Genomic DNA, 26,683 nt, shown 5'->3' on the forward strand with positions numbered 1-26,683 from the left:
TAATAAAAAAAATAGAGCTGAATTGAAAAGTAAACATAAGCATAAAGATGCAAGGTATGAATTCAAGATATGATCAAGTGGTGGTGACTGAATTCTGTAGGACTTAAATACTGTGTTTTATTACAGAAGTACTCTATTTCCTATTTTTATTGTTATTACCTGCATTTTTGTAGTTGTAGCACAGGCTAATCCAATTCTAAGGACAATATGTGCTTTTGAAATAGGATCTTGAGGAGGGAAGGTCAGGGATAGATCAATCTTAAAGACACAACCACTTTATTTTGTAGCATGGACAGACGGAGGAAAAGTAAACACACAAATATTTTTGGCCACTATATAAACACACTGCTGTGCAGCATTGAAGAATATATCATTAGCGAAAACAGATTTCATGATAGATTTATTTGCTTGCTGAATGATGTTAGCCAGACTTGGAAATAACTTTTTGTTTGTTTCTGATGCTGAAAAGTGTACGAGATTTTTAAGAAGAGGATTTGTGGGATGGGGTTATTGTTTTTGTCAGTTTGCATGTTCTGTGCATAGCTGTCACTGTAAATATTAACTGATATATGTTAAAAGATTTTTTTAAGCCTTGTCTTAAAATTATTGACATACTTTCTTTAAAAGCAAGCCTTTTTGTAATTTATAAATATCTTCCTACATATTAATTATCAATTTGTTCAATGTGATTGTTTATGTTCTTCCTCAGGACAGATTGCTGTTTCAGCCCTGACGATAAAATACTGGTCACAGGCACCTCTGTTAAGAGAGGTGGTGGCAGTGGGAAGCTTTTCTTCTTTGATCGGGAGACGTTCCAGAAGTTGTATGAGATAGATGTTACAAATGCAGTATGTATTTTTTTTTTTTTATCCCGCTAGTCAAGTATGAATGAAATCACATTCATATGCTTTATTTCTCTCTGCAGATAGGTACCTATTAACACTAGTTTAGTTTTTCTACTGCATTTTTAAGCGCAAGTATTACTAGAGTGAATGCCCTGAATAAGTGCTATTGTTCCTTCATTTAAAAGAAAAAAGAAGTGTTAAAACAAGGTATTTAAGCACTAGGAGATCCCTACTTTGGGTCACAATTTGTCCAGATTCTTTCTGATCTTTTGCAGAGCTGCAAAATGAAGCAAAGATTCGAAAATTCACTTATATTTACGCCATTTAGTCCACCAGTTTTCACAGTAAAATGTCATGACAGAACCCCAACTGGTTCTTGTAGCCAAACTTATAATTTATAGAATATATTTTACTAGACCTTCTTCCTTGTGTAGCCACAAGATTTTTCTGGCAAAATAAATAGGATAGGGATAACTAGGAAACTCTCTATCTAAAAATCCTGGTTTTAATAGAAATATAAAATCCTAAAATTGTGAATCTGTACTAGAAAAGAGTCTGTGAGTTCAATATTTCATATGTTTTCCTGTACTGAAGGAAAAGCTTAACACTATATTTGAGTAAAAAAAAAAAGGCAAAAAAAGCCAAAAAAACTTGCTTTATGCTTATGCATAAGCGCATAAACAACTTGCTGTGGTGCACATAAGCAAGTGTATAGACTGTGACAATGAAACTTGAGAGAAATTCAGAGAGAGTTGCAGTTGCTGATGTATGCAGCATTTCCAAGAGTTGTTCAAGTCCATCACCAACTGATTCTTTGTCCTGCTGCAGTGATTCACGATATTGTTTTCTCCTTTGACACTTTTCTTAACCTACCTCTTACGGTGCAGTGGTCTTTATTAGCAGAGCACAGCAAAGCTGTTTCTGTTTGAATTCATTTGCACTGAATTTACATTTATATTTATTTTTCAAATCACATTTTCTTTTCTAATTACATAATCTCCTTTCATCCTTCCAAAATAAGCTTATGGCTGAATGTTATATCACTCATTTTTTTGGGAGCAGACTTGAAAATCAAAAACACAGAAGTAGTGTCAAAACAGAAAGATTGTGGCTTTGTAGCCGAAGGGGGACAAAAACTCTGTGTTGAACAGATACACTCTAAATATATTTTTTATATTGTACTTGAGTTTTCACTGGAATTTTCATTTATTAAAACATTTCTTTAAAGATGACCTAAATTTTGTTTTCAGAGTTCGACCCATGAACCCGACCAAAACATTAACTTAGCTCTTAAGAATTTCTGACAGATTTTTTTTTTTCTGGTACAAGTATTATAACCTTTTTAGACACAATATGTGAATGCCTCGGTATCCCCTCTGAAATTTTATAACAGATCAAAACAACCAACTACATAAGTTAGTGTGGGAGGTAGATTCTCATAAGAGCTCTTCTGAGACACAGGAAATCAAGTAACTTACCAACTATATCCACAATGAGCATGGGCTAATTAGAGGTAAGTGTCTGGACTTGGTCATGCTGGCATCTTCATTTTGTGATGGAGAGGTCAGTAGTAGCATATGGAAACTTCCCTTTAACTTTAAGATCTTAGGAATAAGAAGCTTGTCAGTGATGGTGCTTGTTAATCTGCAAGTAAATGGTAAGGACTAGTTTTCATCAACCCATCTTCTCTGTTTTCAAAGGGAATTTAATTATCAATGGCTGTCATTATCTCTCAGAAACTCTTTTTTAGTTCTTTGAAATAGTCTGTTTACCTTCGTGGTTAGATAATGCACTGTGATTCTCAGGATTGGGGCCTGAAGCTCTTTTAATTCAAAAGGCAGAAGAAATAAGGAGCTGAGAAACAATAGTAGGAAATTGTTGGAACAACAAAATTAGGGACTAGTAATTGCCTTTCCTGGATCCACTCATGCACTGTGAATTTAAATACATTAGAGGTCTGAACCTGAACAGGTTCAGAATTTTATGCCAAAAAATGTATATAGGTGCTGATAGTTATATAGTATTTTTAAGACTAGTAAATTATATGAACTATTGAATTTTAATTTGTCTTTATTCGTAAGACTGCTTTGCATACACCTGCTTTGCATGTAATAGATCAAATGAAACAACATAGGAAATAGTGGGTGAAGGACAATAGTTAAAAATGCTATTCTTAATGACGTAATTTTCATGTAAGCCAGCACTAATAATCTCTCTGAACTGTGTCTAGCTTCCAACTTCAACACTACATATCTAGAAAAATGGTTAGATGTATCAAGTGTCCAGTTCTGGGCTCCACAGTACAAGAGGGATGTGGAGCTGCTGGAGAGAGTCCAGCGCAGGGCTACAAGGATGATCAGGGGCCTGGAACATCTGCCCTATGAGGAGAGGCTGAGGGAGCTGGGCCTGTTCAGCCTGGAGAAGAGAAGGCTGAGAGGGGATCTAATCAGTGTCTATAAGTACCTCAAGGGAGGGAGTGCAGAGGACGGTGATGGTCTCTTTTCAGTGGTGGCCACTGATAGGACTAGAGGAAATGGCCGGAAACTGAAACACCAAAAATTCCATAGGAACTTAAGGAAAAATTTCTTAACAGTGAGGGTGACAGAGCACTGGAACAGGCTGCCCAGAGAGGTTGTGGAGTCTCCTTCTCTGGAGATCTTCCAAACCCACTTGGATGCAGTCCTGTGCCACGTGCTCTAGGTGTCCCTGCGTATGCAGGGGGGTTGGACTAGATGATCTCTAGAGGTCCCTTCCAACCCTAAGCATTCTATGATTCTATGATTCTATGATTCTAAAAGAAGGCAAAATACTATTTAGTGTTTTAAAATAAAAGCAGTATATTTTTTTCTAGGTATTTCTGTTGTATCCTTCAGCTTTTTCAGTAGTTTTTTCTTCATGCTTTTCTTAGATTGCAGTGTTCGAAGAAATATAAACATATAAAAGCAGACTAAATTAATTTTAAAGATGAAGGTGGTTGTTTTACAAGCAATGCGCACTGTTTTTTAGAAAGATTGTTGGCCTATAAATTGATAGATTAATATCTTCCCTGTGGTTTACCAAAGCATCTTTTAGTAATTCCATAATTAATTACTTGCTTTCTGACTATTTTAGTAGTTTCCATTTTTTTTCCCTATGGTGTCTCAAGTATGCTGAAAGAGCAGTAACTGAAGATGTTTCAGTGTTGTCTGAAACTTTCTCAGTTTTCAACTTTTTCAAAAAACAATTAGTTTTTCAGTGACTTCTTTACCTTTGTAAATAATCAGGTGCTTAAGTATGCAATTACAGTGCTTGTATTTTTGATTTTTGTAAGCACTGCGTATATGTGCAAGTACACCAGTATCTATCAGATCAAAGGAGTAAATCTGTAGTTTCTGTAATGTTAAATGGATTTAGTCTGAACTGTTGAAGAAAACAAGCATCTTTAACCATTTGTTTCAAGTATGAAATGAAAATAAGACTTTTTTAGTCTTATATTCCATCTTAGTGCTACAAGGCATATAATGTGAGTAAAGAAAAAACTTACTGTGAAGAAAAAGCATAAACCATAAACTTTATTTTTATTTCCTTTGTTTTCACAAGGATATTTTAAGGGAAGCTCCTGTAAGCTTAGAAAATTGAAGAACACTAAAGAACAGTAAACATTATCTTAAACTTCCTTTGTAAATAGCCAGTGCAATTGGCCTGTGAATGAACCTAGGGGATAATGGGAAAATACTTAATGGGAGTGTTTGACCAAAGCAGTGCCTGACATTCCTTTCCATCATACCCTGCAAACCGTTTTTCACCTTTTCTTTCAAGTTTTCATGGGAAAACCCATTATTGCTTCAAAGCTGCTGGAGTGAAACCTTGTCGTTTTTACTAATGGACTAGCAGCCTGATTAGTCTCTGCTGTTGTGACTGGGTATAGAATATTAATTTGCTTTTCATTTTGTGTATTAGTCTTCTATTTTTTGTCACAGACTGAACTGCTGTGTCTGCTCCCATATGCCATTCCACCATGTAGGCACTGAGACTTTTGAACTTAAGCTTGTCACATAGACAGTAATACTTGTGAAGAAAACTAAATACTGTTAAAGATATAAGTAAGAACTGGTGCAGACCATGGGCTTTGTCTATGGCCAGTAGCAGTGGCCTACAGGGGAGTACGTGACTAGGGCAAGTGCACAATGATGTTTCTCTGACTGTTTTGCCATCATCATCTGTGACTTAAAGATATCCTGATGCAGATGCAGGAATTTTACCTTTAATAGCACTATGATTTTTCTCAAGGAGTGAAGCAGTCATGTTGCAGGACAGCCTGATTTACTTATTGCCGAAGAAACCAGAGCTCGGGGCTGGAATGACACCTCTGCCCTCTCGTAAGGAGGCTGCTGTTGTGTGTGCACTGCTTTAGCCTGTCTCAGGCTCAGCGTGTGCACGTGTGATGAAAAACAATGGGGGCCATACTGAAAACAGTTACCTATGCTAAAATGCACAGAATCCCTCTCTCGTTGGCAAGAGAGATGAGTTTTATAAAGCAAGACTTCATCCTGCTCTGCTTGTGCAACTTTTTTTTTTTTTCTTTTAGACATTTTATTCATCTTTCTATCTTGAACCAGGGATCTAGGAACTGTTCTTTTGCCCTCACCCCACGTATGCATGGGAAAATAATCAGATTAAACTGTCTCAATTTGAGCATTTGGAGCTTATTCTGTGTGAAAGATTTCCAATTCAGTGCAAAAATATGTTTTTACCCAATTTACATGAATGGGAAACATTAAACAAATCTTGAAACCACCGTAAGAGGAGTATGAAGTAGATGTACAAAGCACACAAGCTCAAGGGGCCATTTCCTTTGCCTTCCTCATGTAGTGTGGGAGAAAGTAAGACCTGCAGCATTTTTGGGTTGAGGTCTCATTTTTTGGGCTGTCTGTAACTGGACTGCCTTTCTGGAATGCAAGAGAGGTTTCATAGTCAAATGCATGTCAAGGGGGATTTATTCCTAATTCTTGGTTTGGCTCTCCGAGTATGCAATCTTCATGGGAAGCAGTTTTAAATACCTAGTGTATGGGAAAGAGAGTTAGGTACACAACTTTTCCCCTAATGTTAGATTTTTATATTAATAGAAGATAGCTGTGGACAGCCACTTGAATCTCTCTCACATGTCTGTCAGTTGTCAGATAGATCAATCAATAATTATCCTGACTACAGACAGGATTGACTTTGGCATCAGTGGAATAGTCATTTTCCCCATATGGAAAAGAGATGAAAGATCCTTGTTATTGCGTGGCAAAGATGGTGGCTAAAGAAAAGTTGTACATCTTAGAGAAACTGCTATTTTTAAATGAAAAAGTAAATAATTTTAAAAATGAGAACAGATGATGGGATTATGTGTGTTAGAAAGGAAAGGATAAGGTTTTAAAATATCCCGCAGGTTTTTGTAGATAAGCAACGTCTGAAAACATTGACTTGTGGTTATTTTGAGGAATTTATTTCTGTTGAGAAAATTCTTTGATAATTTCTTAGTTTCTCAAATACAAGCAAAAGTTAAATTATTAAATACTTTTGAAAATATCTCTACGGGATGTTCCAGGAAGGTCTTCTAAGACAAGCTATAAAAAAAGCTTTTTAGCTTAAAGAGTGAGAAGGAAAGGAGGAAAAAGGAATGTGAAACTTCTAGCATCCTTTATGCACAGTTGATATAGTATTGCAGTATTTCTTTCCTTGACCTCAAACAACAGCATTTACTATTTATAAGGTGCAGTAATATGGTAAAGGGCTTTTCCACTGTGACCTGCTTCACTAATATTTAAAGCTTTTGCATATAGGAAAAATGAATTCTTTTGACTTCTGGAAGAGATCAGCATGATACTTTTGTTTCTTAAACCATTTCTTTTGTTTGAAAGGGGAACACAACAAGGAAGCACATACAGTATTCAAGGTTTGATACCTTTTTTGTATTAAAATAAAAAATGTCTGTCATAAAATATGAATGACAGCAAAGTGCTTTCTTTTACAGTACAGTTATTTGTCACTTTTTCTCTCTGCTTTCATAAATATTAAGGCAGTGTGGTCCATCCCTCCTTATATCCCACAGCAGTGTGTACTTCATTTTAGGAGAGTTGTCACTAGAGGTTTATAGTGTGTGTGAAAGATCAACTGTGCAACTTTCCTCACTATAACAAACAGGGATCATATGTGCAAGTTGTGTGCTGAAGTTCTAACAGCAGGTGCTTGAAAATGTTTTTCCGTCCAATTGCAAGGAAGACTGTTCGCCACATAGATTAAAAGTCTCTCTCTTCACCAAATGAATAAAAAGTATTGATCACTGATTCAACTCAATTTTCACAATATGCTTTATAACTGTACTTTGAAAGATGTGATTCACCATTGCCATCCATATATTTTATATTGCTGTAAGTTATTGGTATCTGAAAATGTTTTAAAAGATATTTCTGGTTTCTACATAAAAAATTATAAATACTATCCATTGTAGGTCCCTGTTCCATTGAATGTTTCCACACATTTGCTAAATCACATTTCACAAGGGAAAACCATTATTATTTCTTCCTTTACTACTGTATTCTCATGAGTATTTTAAATCTAATGATAGCAGGTCACTACACTCTAGATATTCCCTAACCACCCACAATATTTATTATATTTGGCTCTTTGCCTTGGATGACCTCCAGAGGAATCTCAAAGCTGAAGATTTTTGCAAGTGAGGCTTAAAGCAGAATTTAAATATAACATTAGTGTATTCTTAATGTGTGTGCAGACTTTTCTTTCTGGATCAGAGCAAACGTAGTATCAATATATAAATGTTAACCATCTTTTTGCTCCGAAGAAGAAAAAGGGTGGAAGCAGAACAACAGTCTTTGTTGTTCAACTTTTGAGATATTTAAAATGGTTTAATTCTATTATTTTTGTTGTTGTTAATGCACTATACTTTGGGTAGATAAGCCTGTGTACTACATAAGGGAAGGAGCAAGCTAATTGAAAATCCAGCAGTGACACCTGACCACAGGGTTACCACTGTGGGAAGATGACGGGGCAAAAAGATTACAGAGGGAGTTAATGTTGCCTCCAAGCAGCATTATATCGTTCTGTGTTTCCTAAGACAGAACTTGCGATGCCCTTGGAAGGGAGCAGACGGGCAGCCTAGCTGATGTGTAGCAGCGAGGGCTGTGCAGGTGATCTGCGGAGACAGCAAGGTACCTATAGAAAGGAAGGAGAAACCCATCCATATACAAGCCTTTCTTTACATTGGTGGCCCTACTGGTTGATTTTACTTTCCTTTGTGCCTGTCCATTATCATTTTTACCCCTGGTTATTTAGCAGAAGGATTGGTATTTCTGCAGATAAGATGTCGCTTAGCCTCAGATTAGAAGGGTGATTTTTTGAATAATTTCTTGATTTTTTTTTTTAACCTGAAATTTTTGTTGCATAGTATCACAAAGTAAGTATGTCTGTGCACCTGGGGACAAGTACACTGGCATAATTGTTTAAAATTCTTTCAGACCTAGTTTTGACTGTTGTTGAGGCTGGGAGAGGGAGGATGTAACACTATATGTTTCAGATCCGAAATCACTCTACTGTCTTTAAGTTAAAATGTTTACTGGTCTTTCCTGCAGTCCAGTGTGATGAGATTTTAGTATATTATGAGATTTTCCTCTCCTTTTTTAGCAAATAGTGATACAGTATGCGTTCTTACTGGGATGCATTTTATAAGCATTAGCAGGGAAAATTTAAAGTTTGCCTATGAAATCTGTGGTGGAAAGCTAGATTTGTCTAATCTATACAGTAATATGTACATATCCAAAGTTTCTAAATAAATCATACCTTTATTATAAAATGGAGAAGTTTGGAAGCTGCTGCTGCAATATCTTTCCTGATTGTAGAGTTTGATTAAAATTGGCAGGTAACCCTAATCCATGGGATGGGGAACAATTGTTTAAGGATTTGGGGACAGTGGGAAATTGGCTTTAACTGTTAAGATCCAGATATTTTAATGTTTTATTTAAAAACATAGATTTTCTTTTTTGAAATAAGTATGGTTTTCCTGAAATAACTTTTTTATGTCTCCCTTTATTTCTGGAAAGACATATCCAGGACTTTCATGCAGATTCCAAACTATAGAAGGTTAGGTTGGAAGGCACAGAGCTTTGATCCTTCACTGCAGCTCAGACTTGAAATTGCTTGCTCCTTTAAAGTATAAAGATATTTTAATATAGTTATTTAAAGGTATTTTAACATAGCTATAAGCTATCTGGTAATGTTAATTTGAAAGGAATTACTGTTTCATAAAGAATACTAATAAGCCAGTAGAGTTTCCTAAGCAGTAGGAATTACTATGCTTTAAACTTGTGCATGTTTCTAAGATACTGCATTGCATAAATAGGTTTTTTTGCCATGAATATGTAGTTTATTATAGGAGAGAGAGATGTGCTGAGTAAACCAGTTGCACATATACTGATTTTGACAAATAAAGATTCTTTTTTCAGTGTCAGAACTTATGAAAATTACCGTACAGAGGAATACACAGCTCAGTCAGGAAAGCCTCACTTGACCACAGCTGTGGTGACCTGTATGTAGAGAGTCCATGGCCACCGTCAGCGTGTCCTTTCTCCCCCTGCGGCCCTTCCCTGCTGCCCTGCCACTTATCTGGGCAGCCAAGTGCAGCAAATCAGAACCAGGCTGTTCAAACAGAGCCCGTCACATACCGTCATGGCCACTGAAGCAAAGCTGCCACTTAGGAAGGAGAGACAGTTTGTTTAAGTTTTTCTTTTCTTAACTGAAGGTATTTTCTTAGATCAGCAGCAATTGCTGTGACTTTTTTATTACATAGATTCAGAACAGAGTCTGAATGTAAATTGTGTTTTTGTAGGCCACAAACAGGGGGAAGAAGCATAAAGCTGTGTTTTTGTTTCTGTTTCAGTTTTTAGGTATCTTCAGAGCTAGACCTGATCTTTCAAAATTGAGATTCTAAAGATACAGGACAATTTTAGGAGTTTTCATTTGATATATTATTTCTGTACTGGGAGTATTTAATTTGGCCTCCAGAATCCTTTTCCCTTTGTGTGTAGCACAACATGCTCTAACACAGATCCTTTTTGTGTTGCTCCATTTAGTTTTCTGCTTTTCTTCTATAGTTATTTTGGCTTTTGTAGGCTATAGGGATTCACCTGACCAAATATAGATGTCTACAGCTGATTCAGTCACCCTAGGTTCCCTTTCTAGTCATCAGAGAAAAATAAACGCATGCAGACTGTGATTTATCTCATCCAAAAATAGATATCTAAACTAGGTTAGATGAAGGCCATTGTAAAAATGCTTGTTTCTCTGCATTGATTATAAATGGAAGTGAGGGATTTTAGACATTTAAAAAGTAGACTTCTAAAGAACAGAGGTGTCGACATACTAAATTTGGTGAGGTAAGACCTACAATCCTTCCTTCCATTGATATCAATTCTCTTGTGCTAAAGCATTGGAACATTCTGTCTGTCTCTCTCTGACCTTGCCTATAGCAAAATAAGAGACAGTGAGTTTCTTTTACTCTCATTTCTATTATTTTGTGGCTGTACACAATTTACAATAGCACAGCAGAAAAGCATGTGTACTCTACAAAAGGACTGTGCTAGCTGAGAGTCAAGTGTAAGCTCTGCCACTTAAACCTGTTTTTCCAAACGTTGCTGTCAAAGCATCAGTGAATACCCTTTAAGAATACAGAACACTATTTAAATATGAGCAATTTTTTAATGATTAAAAAAAATCAAATTATTTTTAATCAATAGAAACTTCATGTCACAGAAACATCACAGACTGTACAGTCTTGCTTCACTAGGGAGAGATGTGTGAAAGTCTAGGATTTGTATGTTCGCTTTCCGCTTTCAGTATTAATGTTTAATTAGCAATATATTTTTTCTACTATTAAAGTGCCATGATATGACAAACAACTTCCAAGGAAATCATTTTTGCTCTTTCCACTTTACAAATGGGATGTTGCCTGTAGGAGATGATACAAAAGTCATTTATTCCTCATCATCCTTAAGTAGAGATTTTGACTCTCTGACAATAGTTTTCTGTATGCGAGAATATTCCCAATTTACACATTTTGTTTGTATGTGCTTTTATAATAACTGTTTTTTTTTTTTTTTTCAGGGCACAGTTAGTAGCCGTGGAGGCAGCAATAAATTTGATTAACTTCTCAGCCTAAAAATCTGTTAGCTGCAGTCTGAATAATCAATTCTGAAGTTCTAGAGAAACTCTATAAGAAGGATGAGAGTCTGTCTGAAAACAATCTGTGAACACTGAAAGGTCGTATCTGAAGAGAAAGAAAAATTTAAAAGATTTACCTCCATAGCACATGTCCTCTATCCTGTATGGCCAGAGGAACTTTACTTGTGAACTTTTGAAGAGCTCATATGTTATCATGTATTATCAGAAAACACACTTCATATGAAGTGTTCATTTTCAAAGACAAATCTATGAGATTTAACCTTAAAACTTAACTGTCTTTAGGGAGAAAAGGTTGATTCCAAGGAAAAGAATACCTGATTAAGTTGAGCAGTGGTAAGACCTCTTGAAGGAGGGGGAGAAAAGTAAAGCATTACTTTAAAATATGACCCCCATCTAATTTTCTTCTTGTATTGCAGTAACAATACAAAATACTGTTAGCCCCATTGAGTTAAGTGCTGTAGAAATGTATGGTGAATCTTCTTTATGCCAAAAATATCAGTCTTTGGAACTTGATATTACACTGGTCTTGCAACAAATGATGACTTCCGTATCGCATTGGAGTAGCACATACATCCCTCCCCGCCAATAATGTGTGTATGTGTCATTTTGCTGATAACAGAAGATTGTTTCCTGAATGTTAATATACATCTAAAATTAGTTGCATTCTGTTGGATCCTGGTCAAGCTTTCAACTGAAATGCAAAAAATAAGAGATAAATGCTTCAGCTCCCAGCCAGATAGCATGTTAATGATAGGAGTAACAGAAAACAGCAAACCTTTATTTTACCTAATGCTCTGGCAGAACAGAATGTGTGAGTTTAGTGATTAACAGTATTTCAAGATGTCATTGCTATAGATGCTCTCCTCATTTTGTTACATAACTGTCAACCTTAAATTTTGGTAGATTCAAAAGATATAATGAAATTAAGCAATTGCTCAAGATCTGGAATGTGGTAAGAAAATATTTGCAGGCATAGATGTTCACATTTGTGTGAAGCATGGGCCAGGAAGCTGAATTTTGCATACACTGCTGCAGTCTTGAACCATCTTTGTACCCAGAATTTTAGTAGAATTCTTTCAATCCTTGACATCAGAGTTCATGTTTTATAATATTACCAGCTTTGTGGTTTCATCTTATGAGTAAACTTTCCATTTCTATCCAAAAAATCATCTTAATCTTTTCTTGCTGACCTTGTAAAATACCCTCTCTGCATTGTTTTCTTCTCTAGGGGTGTGAGCCCAAGTGTTCTGGACATTTTCAGTTGAGGTAATTAGCTTTTGCTTGAGGAGAAATCTGTTTCAGTTATTCTTCACTTCATCTATTAAACACAAGAGTATATTTCCAGAGCAGAATAAATGTTCCATTCTGTGCTGCAGAAAAGTCTGATTCAGGCTCTAGTTCCACATTCAAAGACACTGTTGTTTAATCCTGTTGAAGCACAGTCAGATGCATAGTATCAGTACAGCTATTTGTGTGATTGTCTAGCAAAAGAGAAGCGGTGATGAGATGCTATTTTTTGAGACTGGGAAGAGAATTACAGTTAGTGGAAGGATATATGCCCCTTTTCTTTTTCCAGTTAAAAGCAGGTATTTCTGTTCTAATAAGCTGCCTTTCCTTTGGGGTGTTAGAATTGTCTCCTTTGAAGATCTTCCAAACCTGCCTGGATACAACCCTGTGCCACATGTTCTAGGTTTCCCTGCTTGAGCAGGGGATTTAGACTAGGTGATCTCTAAAGGTCCCTTCCAACTTTAACCATTCTGTGATCATGTGAAAACTAGGAGAATTAAGTTTGGAGGAGGGGAAAAAAAAAAAAAAAGAAAAGAAAGAATTACTTGGTGTAGTGTAATGCTTACTTGTACTAAGAGCTCTGCTTATGTTATTATATTCCTATATAATAGGAATCCCAGTATTGCATATGAACAGGGACTGCACATGTCTCAGAAATGAAAATAATGTGGGTAGATGGGCACCTCAGAGAGAAAAGATATGATTGCCTGTCACCTTTCTATGTATTTTTTATCTTTCTGGTTAAAGTTAACATTTTTAAGCTTCTAAGTTACTGCAGATAAAAGTGTGTAAAACTGGCATTTATTCTGAAAGATTCAGGAATCTGAAGTGAGTATAGTGTTTCATATAAAACCCAAGTAGGAATATATATATCTGGTAACTCATATTTTCTATAAAATGCTAGTATAGCATTTCAAGTGTACCTTTAGAAAAAGCTATGACTAGTTTCAGAAACAACTAGTAATTTCTATTTAATTAGGAGATTGTTTTGGAAGATAAGCATTTTGTTCTAGATTACAGCAAAGATATCTTTAAAAGTGTGTATGTTTGTTGTTGTTGTTGTTTTATTCCACCGTAAGTCAGTATTCCAGGATGTCTGCAACCTGAAAATCATGACAAAGGCCTGTTGTCAATACATGCAATGCATGCTACAGTCCTTTGTAGTGGCACTAAAGGTGATGAACTTGGACTTTTTCTCTTTTTGTTAACATTCTTAACATTATCCATGCCTAACTTCACAAAGATACGTTCCCAGTCTTTTCACAGTATTTCCCAATACTGTTGCATTTGTATATGCAACAGACCCTAGCAAAGTCTTTTCAGATTGACAGCTTTTGAAGAAATTGATGACATTAAGTAATACAAAATAAGAACAAAAGTGCCAAACAGCTTTTAAAACATTGTGAGTAGTTGTCCTTTGTGAATGTTGTATTGGTCAGTTTTGTTATTTTAAAATAGATTAATCTCATTGTCACAAAGCTGGGCAAAAAGTCTCTTGTGGCCAAGGTGAAACTACTTTTTATGACAGGCTTCTAGGAATACATATACTGAAGATGTGCTGTCCCGTACATCGAGCCATTATTGGATTTCTTTAAGTGTTAAGGATGCTTGCATGATGACACATTCTGTGTGTTATCATTTGTATATACAAAAATACATTTTTTTCCTTCTGAGAGAGCACCTGGAATTTTATCGATTTCAGAATCTACATGCCTTTGTTTCAGCTTTAACTGTTATGAGAAACTGTTTAAGTCTTTCTGTGTTGAATGCTCGAATCTAAAATTAGTTAATTGAGGTTTTTCATTATTGTTCTAGTGTTCAAATTTCTGAGCCTTGAAGCTGGCATCTATTGAATCTCCATACAGCCAGTACTAATGGTTAATCCAGTCTTTTGTGCTAAGTTTCCTTAAAGCCCTGTCAAGCTAATTCCCTTCTCCTGTTTTGCTTCTCTGATAAAGCATGAAATCACCTTGGTAAGTGCAGTGAGAGATTTTAGCTTGCTTTTAGCTCCTGTGGTTCTTACTTCCAGCCTGAACTCGTGTCTCAGGGGGCAGTTAAAACTTAAGTACCATCTGGTTCATTCTGGCTTCCACTTCAAGTCCCATTCTTAAAATGAAACCAATTACTAACAAAATCACAGTGTATTTTGGAATTAGAATTCAAGACAAATCCTGTTTCCATCTGAGAGAAGCGGAAAATGTCAGGCAGTGGTATTTGTACCAGACAAAAGAACACTGTGAGCAGGTCAGCGGGATGTAACGAAGATAAAGCCAGACTCTTCTCTCTGGTGCTCAGTGACAAGTCAAGAGGCAATACACACAAACTGAAACACAGGAAATTCTCTTTATTACTTTAGGAAAATCTATTTTTGTTGTGGTGCGGATGGCCAGACATTGGAGCAGGTTGCCTCGAAAGGTTGTGGAGCAGCCTTCCTTGGAGGTGACTATTTAAACAGGTCTGGACAATCTCCTGAGCAAACTCCTGTTGTTGACCCTGTTTTCAGCTTGGGGTAGGGCTAGGTATCTCCAGAGATCCCTTCCAACCTCACTCATTTTACAGTTCTGTTAAATCTTGTATCAGTAGGTATCTATCTATGTGTGTGGGTAGGTCAGGCTGGGAAAACTGGCAGGAACACCTTTCTGCCATGGAGATCTGGGGAGCAGGACATTCTGTGACCAGAATTTTGTTATTTTGCATTTCTGATAAAGTAAATCATGTAGGTATATTTATTAAGTGTAAACACTATTGAAGTTATTTGTGCAGGGATGCTGTATTTAGGAATTAACTCTTTTTGCATGACAAAGATTTCTCCTCCCATTCCCAATGTTAAGACCTATCCTACAGTGATCCCTCTGCCATTTAGTTGTTTAAAGTGTTTGCTTCTTTGGGATTATTTTATTGAGAAAGATTTCTAGGATTTACTTCAGATATTCAGTATGTTTCTTTTCTTTTAAGATACTGTTTAATTCTAAAAACAATCTGAAAATCAACCATAGTAGACTTTACTATTTCTTGTAAAATAGGTTTATATGCCAGCAGCTAAATAAAATTAATTACTTGCATGTTGAGATCTTGTGGTTGTTTAGTTTTTAACAAATTATATTCTGAAGGTATTTTACAGTTTTAGAAGATTTATAGTTCAGCATTTTATGGCAGTTTCTTCAGCCTACTCTGGAGCATATGCCATGGTGGTTTTAAGTGTGCTGTGCATGTTTGACAAGTTAGAAACTTAGCAATCCCTATCAATGCTGAGCCACACTGTCTCAGGCTTTGTTTTTGTTGGCTGGTATCCAGTACCATCCTATAAAATACATTTACTTGACAGTAGAAAGTGGAGAACCACATTAACTATAAAGTTTAAAAAGGCTGGCTAAACGCATACAATAAAAATTAAAAAAAAAGGCCACCCACCTTTGACCTTCAATATTTGCTATTAGCTTTGTGTGTTCTAGAATTATCATAGCATTTGAATAATAAGATTACAAAACAGTTTGTAGTAATCTTTATTTAATGCAAACAACTTATTAATAATCATGTGTAGATTATTTTGGTAACGTGTATCAGGGATTATGGAAATAATGAATTGCAGCAATTTTTCTTTATACTTCCTATTTATCTCAAAAAGGATCGTTGTCTGTTAATTGTCTCTATATCAAATACCTGTGAGTAGCATGCTCTTATGTGCATATGTATGTAGCAGGTATAACACTTTATGGATATACCTTGTAGAGATCGATCAGCTTATTCTTGTAAGGTCATCTCAATATTTCCACTTTTTTAGCAAGAAGGCCAAGCAGATAAACAGCTTGCACAAAAGTTATTCTTGTAGATGAATCAATGTCTAATTCATGATGTCTGAATGGATTTCAGAATTGTAGTTTTAATTCTCTGTGCCTCATAACATTGGAAAAAATAGGAAGAAAAAGGAATGGGAAAAGTGATCCAGCAGTCAACAGACTTGATAAAGAGCCATTCACTTCTAAATCACATGTTTCTCCTCTCCCAAGTTACATTTCACTGGAACCCCTAATTATAGTTTAGCTTTGTTGTATTTTCCTTGTTAAGACATTAATGGTTTCCTTTTTGTGACATTATGTACTATGTTATGTAACAAAATAGGTAGATAATTTCTTGATAGACGAAGGGAAGTGATTCTTTATTGAATTACTAATTTGTTTTGAGAAGTGTCTATACCTGTTTTTAGAGTGAAGTAGTAAGCTTAGGCAAAAAGGGATGGAAAAATGATTCAGCATTAATCAGTGAAATAATAAAATGAAGATGCGTTCTGCTAGCTCTGGGTTCATTTATTACAAAGTTAACAAAAGCACTGTCAAGACATCAGTCTTGGAGAGTATCCCTTTAAAAAGTTAATACCTCTCAAGAATATGTTATTTTTCCCCCATTGTTCAGATGCACATATGTTTTTCATAGTAAGATGTTGTGTCCTGCATGGCAAATTGTGACCACTCCTTTGCTTCTCTTGAGTCAGATGCCTTGATAGTCTTACAGAGCTTCTGTCTCACTGTGGTGATTCAGATTGAGTACAGCCATCAATCATACAGAAAACCGTGTTGTGTGCAACCGAACAATGCTCTTAATGTCTGAAAATTGGTTTCTGTGCTGACCAGAAGGGTGATGGAGCTGTGAGACATAAACTTCAAATACTAACTTCCTAAGGGCATTTTAGGGAAGAAAGATCCAAGAGTGAAGATCAACTGTTTTTCATTTCTGTAGTCAGTGAGTTAAAGGTCAGCCCTGTGTGAAAGTTTTAGTCTGAGAGCAGAGGAAAAATAGTTAAAAATAAGGAACGGGGTGAAATAATTTAGGATTTAAGAAGGAAAATGCAAAAGTCATGAAGGCCTATATTGCTAAATCTGAAGCACCTCATTGTTCTCTTTTGAGTCTACCTTTAGCTTTTTATTTGCATGATACCCATGAAGATCCTAGAGCACTGGCACCTATTTTTACTTCCTTATCTGCCTGTGTCCTCGTGTTGTCCCTCCTTTCAGGCTATGTCCTATTTGGGAGAGGAACTTTTATTCATTTGTGTATTCACATGTTCAAGCTTGTTCCTTGTACAGTGTGACAAAATATGGCTGACAATTTTAATTGCAAGATCTAGATGAATAAACAGCTATTAATATTTTGCTTTGTTTCAGAGTGTTGTGCGTTGCCTTTGGCATCCCAAGCTGAACCAGATCATGGTTGGCACAGGAAATGGATTGGCAAAAGTGTACTATGATCCTGTCAAAAGCCAAAGGTAATTTTATGATTAAGAACTTTTATTTTCTTCAACCTTAGGCTGATTCCATGATTTTTCTGATTATGAGAGATAGGATAAAATGATTTAGGATTGATTGTTCTGCAGAGCTTTGCCTATGTAGTTACTGTAAAAAGAAAATATAACTATTTAATGTAGTCATATTTTATGATCTTACATGTCATTTTTTTTCTGAAGTAAAAAGTATGTTTAGAAACATTAGTTTAAACTACAGTGACTGTGAATTTGCTCTTAAAAAGCAAATTTGAGAGGGTAATACAAGAAAGCACCTGCCACCTGTATCACCTGTGTTTTTTAGCTGTGTGTCTAATGGAAAGGTGTTTGCTCATCAGGAGGCGATTATCAGCCTAGAATGAAAACAAAAGACTTAATGACAATATAAATACTTCTTTTGCAGTTAACTTCCTTTTGCCCGTGGATTAGCTGGAGACCTGAAACATGCTTCCTTGAGCAGCAGATGAAACAGTTAATATATTGAGTGACATGAATAAGTTATTCTTTCCTTTGTTTCACTAGCATCCACCGATTTATTATGCTACAGGTCAGAGTTTCTGGATGCCTACTGTGACCTGGACACTTCAATATGTGAATGAACTTTGGTTCATAAAATAGTCAGAAATAAGATAAGTTTCTCATTGTCAGTTTAGGGAATGAGAGGAGTTGATCCAATCATTGCTTGGACCTCTTTCCAGAGATAAATTAGCACTTGTTTTTCTTATCAGTACAGTGTCTCAGAGGAGACACTCTGTAAAGGTAGAGTCTTCCTTCTGTACTCAAAAAATGCTAACAGTGCAGAGCTGCCATAGTGTGGTTAAGCATCAGACGTGTAGGGCAAAGTGAGTGCAGACCTGAGTCCCTAACACAGATTGAGAGAGCCCCAGCTGAGTTTGGTGCCCAGGTTGTTTCCTTTTACTTGTAGTAAGAAGGAACACCACCACCAGTTTAAATCAGTCTTAGCACCAGCTGGCATCCCCAGTACTGTGTTACAGACACTTGTGATCAGATAACTACCACGCTTGCTGCCAAGGAGGAGTGGTAAGAGTATGCTCATTGCCTCCTTTTGGAGAGGGGCGTTTTCTGTGCACACACTAGGTGTACTGTGGACTAACAACATGTGAAATTAAACTTCCACTCTTATTTCCATATTAAAAGCTCCAGTATGACAGATAAGCTAATCTTTATGCCCTCCTTCACATGTGTGTAGGCATGCAAAGATACATTCATTGAAGCTTAGTGTGCTATATAGCTTAGCTGAGAAATTTGTCTTGAATAAAAAATGCTTTCTATTTCTGCTATAAAAAGAACAATTAAACTGCTGTATGTTTTCTCCTAGGGGAGCAAAACTCTGTGTGGTCAAAACAAAACGAAAAGAAAGACAAGCAGAGACTCTTACACAAGATTACATTATAACACGTAAGAAACTCAAACATATCTTTGAAGAACATCCTTAGCGCTTTCTCGGGTTTCATTGCTTTGCAGAACATTCAGCCTTATATTCTGCCCTCTAAAAAACTGCAGTAATTCAGTAAGCCCTGAGCATTGCTGTGAGATAGTAGTGCTGTGAAGATATTAGTACTTCATATATTTATTCAGTATGTCCTGTAAAAGTGTTAATGATGGTTGTTTCCTAGATTCTGGTGCGAGTTTCATGCAGTAGAAACCTGAAGGGACAGCTGTTTGTATTCAATTAGGATGTCTGTTTTTATGCATTTTGTTGAAGAAAAAGAGATTAAAAAAATCTAGATAAGCTAAAAAGTCTAAGATAGCTAGATAGCTTTTCCTCCCTCTCCTTCTCTCCCCATCCCCTTCCTCCAAGTCCTCGCTAAGATGGGAGAGTACATATGGATCTAGGATGCTTTCTGTGACTTGGGAACAATGTGAGTGACAAAATCAAAAACAGTAAGAGTAGGTCTGGAACAAATTACAAATGATTTTTCCAAAATTTAGAAAATGCCCAGAGATATATGAGTTTTTAAATAGTTAAAATATTTCTCTACCATCAGAATATTCTTGTATAAAAGCTCATATCCCTGTTAGCTAATACATAAGAAATTGTTATTGTTGTTACTGTAAAATGTTTAGTGACCTGGCATTTCCTAAGGGCAAATTTAAGAAGAGAGTGATGGGCTCAGCTGAGATCCAGCCCTCCCACTAAGCCCTACCCTATGTGTCGCTACCTCATGTGAACTGAGAGTAGTCATGAGGTTGTGCTGTCCTGGTTTTTTTCCTTTTCTTCTCCCACTTCTACAGTGTTGGATCCAACCCTGTTTTCTGGGAGTTTGGGGGCTGTTAGAAATAACAATTAATATTTATTGAACATGCAAATTGTTTGGCAACATAATAAACAAAAAAGTTTACACTGAGAAAGCTTGGGTAATCTTAGTAACCAGACGCATATCAAGGCATTTGGTTCTGGGGTCCCATCTTGAGTCCTTTCCAGCCCCAGCTGTCTCCTGCTTGCCCTGCTGCTGCAGATGTGCACTTCCCATTCCTGGGTAGTACCACTGGGTGAAGTAGCAGCTGGCAAAGATCAGCAATATTTATCTCCTCTGGGTGCCCTTCTCACCCCATCCTTACTACAGCCCTGACTCTATCATCACACAGCCTATTATCTAAATACTTGGTGTGCGCCGCTGTTAATGTTTACACTGCAGCTTGGGTTTTGTGACTTTTAAAATACTTTCCACTTAAAATCCGATGGAACTTGTGTATCCAAGTGAATCTAATGGCATTTATAAATGCCGTTCAAAGATGGGCAAATTTAGATTTAGACCCAATTTTTGTGTAGTTTTGGAAAATTGTCATTGAATTTTACCCATTTAATTATTCTTTCTGCATCATTTTGAAATTAAATAAGGATACTTTGTTATAAAATAATGCAGTAAAAATTTTCGAGAGCTGGTAGTGAAGCAGTTGTGAGGATTTGCTTTACGATTTTTTCAGATTGTTGCACTTTTCAAAGGATGCATTTCTTTTAAGCTTACAGAAAGAACTAAAGATCTCCGAAGTTCTTTCCCAACTGACCCAACCTTTTTTTGTTTGTTTGTTTTGGTTTTGTTTGTTTGTTTGTTTTCTTATCCTTTGACTTTTTTGGGGCTACATCTCTCAGAATTGCCTATAGTTGCTGCTTAAAATACAGGAATATTACTTAAGGGATTAGATGTTACTTTTAAAACACAGGAATACCCAGTTTGTATTTCCCTTGTACATCTTTGACTCTGCATATGGAAGAGCATGGATCTGTGCATGAGTCACCTCAGATGCTCTATGCAAAGCAATCGAGGTCCCAGGTTTTTCATACTTCTTGCAATCTGCAAAAGTAAAATCTAAACACTTATTCCCAAAGGTCAATCTCTGTCATGTGGCTATGACTTCCCTTGGTATAATAAATTTGGTAGGCTTCCAGAAATAAACTGAGGAAATTAAGCCAGTAGATCCCTCAACACCTTGTCCGCTTTTATTCAGTAGGGAGCCGGTTCCCCTGTGCTTGAGATTATGGTGATTTGGATTTTGCATTTGTTGTCCTGCTCCGCCCGCCACTACAGACTTTTCCACATTTGGGGAAATAGCAGCAATTGGCACACAGGGCTAAATTTCATCCTGAACTGTCTCTATTTCTGAACATGGTGCTTCTGTGCAGTTCCCCTTTGTCTGAGAAGTGATATTGAAATAACACACAGAAAAATTGCAGTGATTGAAGATAATGTAGCAATTTTATAAATAAATGGGAGTATTGGGTCCTGAGAACTTAGATAAAATCTGTTCCAGTTAGATAGTCATCCATCCTAAATTAATCTCATAATTAAAATAAAAATATATGAGTATGACCTTACTTGGAGTAACATTATGCCTCAAATCATAGAAAGGATTTATCTTCCCTCTGACTCAGGCTACTTCTGTAGTTTTGCCTTTCTTGTTAGAACAGAGTCTTAGAAAACCGTAGAAAGGTGGAAAGTTTGGAAAAGAGCAATCAGGTGGTCACAGTCGTGATGCTGAGAACCAAGTGGCAGCAGAATAAATTAAATATGAGTGAACTATCCACACAGTATTATAGATGAAAGACTGCTGCCTAAAGGGAACACTGGAAATCTGGCTGCTTTTATCTTTTAAGAAATCATCAGGAAAGAGATATACTAGTGCTTGGCTACAGAAGAATTGGAGGCTGTTTCTGCCACCTTTCCTATTGTACAGATCACATACAGTCTTAGCCTTTGCAATTAAAACTTAAAAAAGCTAACGGAATCTCTAACACTTTTTTCTCTAAACTGTGACTTTTCTCTTCAGCCCATGCACTTCCAATGTTCCGTGAACCTCGACAGCGAAGCACCAGGAAACAGCTGGAAAAGGACAGACTGGATCCCTTGAAATCTCACAAACCTGAACCTCCAGTAGCAGGACCAGGTAATCTAGGCATGAACATTGCCTGCCTGCCTGATGCATGCCCTGGGTTCCACGCTTGTTTGGATTTGTGTTCCCACATTTTTGGGTGGGAACAATAACGTGAGCTTGGCACTGTAAGACATTGGTCTTAATTTAGAGTGATTGCCAAAAATAAATTAATAATTGCAATGACTCACTTCTAGTTATATAATCAGTAAAACATTTGTATGAATGTAGCTCTAAATTAGGCTTTTTTCTGTTACATTGTATTAGATCAAGGTTACAGACATAATACAATATTTTGCTTGTCTTTTGGTTGTTAAATAAATTTCTCTAAACTTTTATTTTTGACTGCAGGTCGTGGTGGCCGTGTTGGAACTCATGGAGGTACCTTGTCATCATACATAGTCAAGAATATTGCACTGGATAAGACAGATGATAGCAACCCTCGAGAGGCTATTTTACGTCATGCAAAGGAAGCGGAGGAGAATCCATACTGGGTGGCTCCAGCATATGCTAAGTAAGAAAACAAAAATACTAGCAATATTTTTGGAGGCCAGTGGGTGTTTGGTAAAAACAGAAGACACATTTTTAACGTTATTCTTTGCCTTTTCTGGATCGTTGCTGTGAATATGCAAACCAACAATATGTCATTCTCTCATATGAAGATTGAGCTTCCGGTAGATTAAACTGTTAAAATTTGGCAGTTGCATTTTAAAAATATATCTGTCACTGCTAGAAAGTTACTTTTAAGACTTTCTAAATCTATTAATGTTGCCCAAACCAGTCTTTGAAATTGCAACATACCCATCAATAAGATACTGTCTCATTGGCAGACTGAGATTGTCAGCTTGGCTGATGTTATATACACCCTCTAGTTCTGACTGATCATGAGGTGAAACCTGCAAAGTACTTCGTGTTATGACAGCATATTCTAGAAGATTTTGTGAAATTCCAAATTTTTTATTTCATTTTTTTTCCTGCCTCGGCACCTGGATACTTGCTTAAATTCATACAGGTACACGAATACTGAAAAAATGGCACTGAAAAGCTTCTCCACCAGAAATTCAGTGTAAATGGACATCTAATCACTGGTTTCCAGAACCTGAAAATATGTTAATAATCAAAGTTGTTTCTAGTAGGAACACTTGTGTTTTGACTTGACCCACATCCTCATGAAGATCATGAATAGCTGTTCCAAAACAACTTGAAAGTATTAGTGACCTATCCTGACTCTGATTCAGTACTTTCTAAGTATGGCATTGCTGTAATATGCATCAAATGGATGTGTAGCACAATATCACCCTTGTTATCAAGTCAAAAGAAGAAATATTTAAAAGCCTGCTTCTGTAACACTTGCCATAATGAAGATGCCAAATACAGATTTTTAATTATTTAGGGATTCATGTTTGCTACACATGAAAGTGCCTGTATCTTTTTTATTTAAAATGTGCCACACTCCATTCTCAAAAGTAAATATGATCGCACATTCCATCAGATAGACAGACACTTTAGTGTATTTTTGGCTCAGCAACTCCATTGATTGTATATTAGGTTTCATCCCTGACACCTGCGATGTAATAGACATGAAAGTTTTAAAACATAGCTGTATTACAGAAGGCTTACTGTGTCAGGTGGGCAGATCTCATTACTGGTTCTTGTTAAAAGATGTAGCTGCAGAGAAAGAAGAGAGCTGACTGAGAAGTGGGGAGGATGCAAGTCCAGACCACTATTAGCTTACACACCAGACGGTGCTATGTATGTGGGGAGCTGGAGTGCAGCCAGCAGCACGCTGCCCTGACAGCTTTGTCAGTTGATAAATTTTGTGCCAGTGAAACTGCTGTTATCCTCGCTTTAGAAACTTGACTTTAAGAAGTGCCCTATGCAAAAAGCATTTTAAAGGTGTTTTTTTTTTAATTACTATATTTCATTCAGACTAACACTGAAATGTAGAGACTTTATAATTGTGTTATGTCCTTAATTTTCAGAAAAGATGGTCTACATTAACAAGTATGCATCAGTGGCACTTCCGTAGCTGTTCAGGTCTTGTTAGCTGCTTACCTGCACACGGATAGTATAGAAAGCAGTGAAAAATACATACCTGATATCTGACTTTGCTAAGCATGCATGTTTACCTTGTATATACAGCATCATGCAACATTTTTCCAAATACATACTCCGTAAAATAGGCAAAGTACAAATAACAGACATAAACTATCTATATTCTCCATATAATTATAAGTGCATATTATTGTATGCAGTATATATAGTAGATATATAGTAGTGTCCCCCCATGACCCTCTTGAAATCAGGAGTTCAAAATATTGAGCAGTATACAAACCTAGGGAAATTGTGTCCTTTTAGCTATACTATAAAATACACTAAAGAATTAGGAAAGGCATATACTGTCTTGAAATACAAAAAACATACAGCCCGTATGTTTCCTTTTTTAAAGCAGTGTTTATTTTTGTTACTTTCTTTATCAGTTCTTCCACATTTCCTGCATGGTGACTCTTTAGTTAAGTATTCTATTAAAAATATCCACAGTATCCACTTCATACAGTCTCCTGTTTTAATTGAATTAGCAGATATGTCAGTGTCTCAACTTATGCCTGTCTAGAGATTGCACCTTGAAATTTATAATAAACAGTGATCCAGGGTCCAATAATTTGTGGTTTACTTTCACATGCATAGCTGCAAGTAATACTGAATTTTTTTCCTTAGTCATACCAGTTTGCCCAAAGCCAAAAGTTTTATTCTTTTGTGAATGAGTCCTATTGTATGAGTAATAATTATGTAAAAGAATTTGACCTACAGACTTCTGTGAAAATATTTGGACTGATTGTCTAAAGCAGTAAAAGAAAATGAATGTAATTTAGCCTCTATCTCCAATAGTCAGAGGCAAATCTGTACAAAAGACTATGTAGACTGATAGTTTTGGCATTTTACATGTCTTAGTAGAACAGTGAGATTGTTTCTGAAAGAATGGGGAAATGTTAACTAGCACCTTAAATGTGAATACCTCTGACTAAAATACTTGAAGAGGAGAAAGATGATTTTATGCAGCTGCTTAAATGGATCAGTTTGAGCAGAAATATTTCAAATTCTATGGATAAGCATTAGGAACAAGGCTTGCTAGGGAGTTTCACTTTTTCTTTTCAATCTAAAAATTAATACAAAACAGTAGTATGCAGTTGTAAAACTGTTACACTGCATGCAGAAGTGAGTGAGATCAGAGTCTTCAGAGTAAGGTGTTTACAACAGATAATAATGCAAAAGACTTTCTTCCCCCCCAAAAATTCTTCTTAGCTCTCCATAAAGCTAAGAAAAAGCTGCAGGTATTTCATTCTAAATCAGGCAACTGATTTCATGCTTTCATAATTTTCCTGCTGTATAATTCTTACACTAACAACCTGTAGTATGACTAGTACAGTTTGTTTATCGGTTGTACATAAAAATATTTCCTTTTTGTTGGATTTAAAGGTGGATTTTTGTTGGATTTTAATTTTTGGAACCAGATAGTCATTTTCGTTATTTTGTTATTTATCACTCTCTCTCTCTCTTTTCTTTAAACTTGTTATCATTAGGATGACCTTTCTGTTTCTCCTATGTTTTGAGCCAGAAAAGGAGTGGAAAGCATCTAAGGAGTAAATGGATGGGTGGAAAAAAACAGATGCTGTTGAAAAGGATGCTGAGAAATGATAAGTGCATGCTGAAGCTAGAGATGACATATTGCAGAACACAACGTGACCAAAGTGTCCAAAAAACAGTGATCAGTGCAACAGAGAAGTTGTAATGGATGAGCATAAAGAGAAGACCTTGAGATTTTTCAGGAAAAGGCTTGTTAGAGACCTTGGCAAGGGTAGTTCCAGTGGAGTGAGAGAAAAGGAAAGGAAGGACAGATTGAAGATTTCAAGTAAAGAACTACAGGAAAGGAACTTGAGGCATCAGTTGTAAATGTTTGAAAATTACATTCTTTGTGAGCTGTTTGTTTTAACACAGCTGTACAGAGATACTATAATGACTTCAGATGTCTCTCTGAAGGATCAGCAGGAATTACTAAGCGTTGAAGCTGAGGGCCTAATCAGGCGCAGATATAACTCTAGCTTGTGCTGTAGGGAAGGTGAGGGTGAAATTTTCCTCCTCATCAGGATACAGACAGAGGTTTTTAAACATCTCTAACATTTCATTGTCATTGCCCCCATTTTGCCATCTTTGTAGTCACTGCTTGTTGCTGGGAAAAGGAAGAGACTTGACACAACAGCCTGCATGTTCACTGCTCTTTTGCTCAGTACCAGAACTCATGTGCGAAGTGTTACTTATATTGTGGCTCAAGCACCTTTAATTTAAGAAGCTGACCTGAGCAGAATGATTTAGAACTGTGATTTTGTTGACACGTGCTGATATGTTTAAGCCTAATTTTGTTTGTTCGTTCATTTTGAAATCTGTTAATTTTGAGAGGAATGTCTCTTAGATTCAAAAAAGAGACAGGGTTGGTTGATAGGCTAATGAATAGATAAGGACTTGATGCTTAAAATCTGAAGTTTCCAGTCTGGCAATAGCCTTTTTGACACTATTCTGGTTTCTAAGCGTTCTTGAAAGCTTTTTTTTCCTTTGTTTCTGCAAAATAAACACAAATTTCAGAAGTTACTGTGACATGAGTCACATGCTG

The 26,683-nt window shown here is 36.4% G+C and overlaps 1 protein-coding gene across 1 annotated transcript in view; it reads left to right on the forward strand.

Moving 5' to 3' along the window:
* WDR70 (WD repeat domain 70) overlaps nt 1-26,683 on the forward strand; it is a 126,373-nt gene that overhangs the window by 94,133 nt on the left and 5,557 nt on the right. The window contains exons 13-17 of the mRNA XM_088534385.1: nt 710-848; nt 17,510-17,610; nt 18,965-19,044; nt 21,916-22,032; nt 22,369-22,531. Of these exons, the coding sequence (XP_088390511.1) occupies nt 710-848; nt 17,510-17,610; nt 18,965-19,044; nt 21,916-22,032; nt 22,369-22,531 (600 nt within the window). The remainder of the gene's footprint in view (nt 1-709; nt 849-17,509; nt 17,611-18,964; nt 19,045-21,915; nt 22,033-22,368; nt 22,532-26,683) is intronic.

Source organism: Tinamus guttatus, unplaced genomic scaffold (genome assembly GCF_059628265.1).
Source record: "Tinamus guttatus ecotype Peru unplaced genomic scaffold, ASM5962826v1 Tinamus_guttatus_pri_ptg000549l, whole genome shotgun sequence".
In the NCBI taxonomy this organism is placed as follows: Eukaryota; Metazoa; Chordata; class Aves; order Tinamiformes; family Tinamidae; genus Tinamus; species Tinamus guttatus.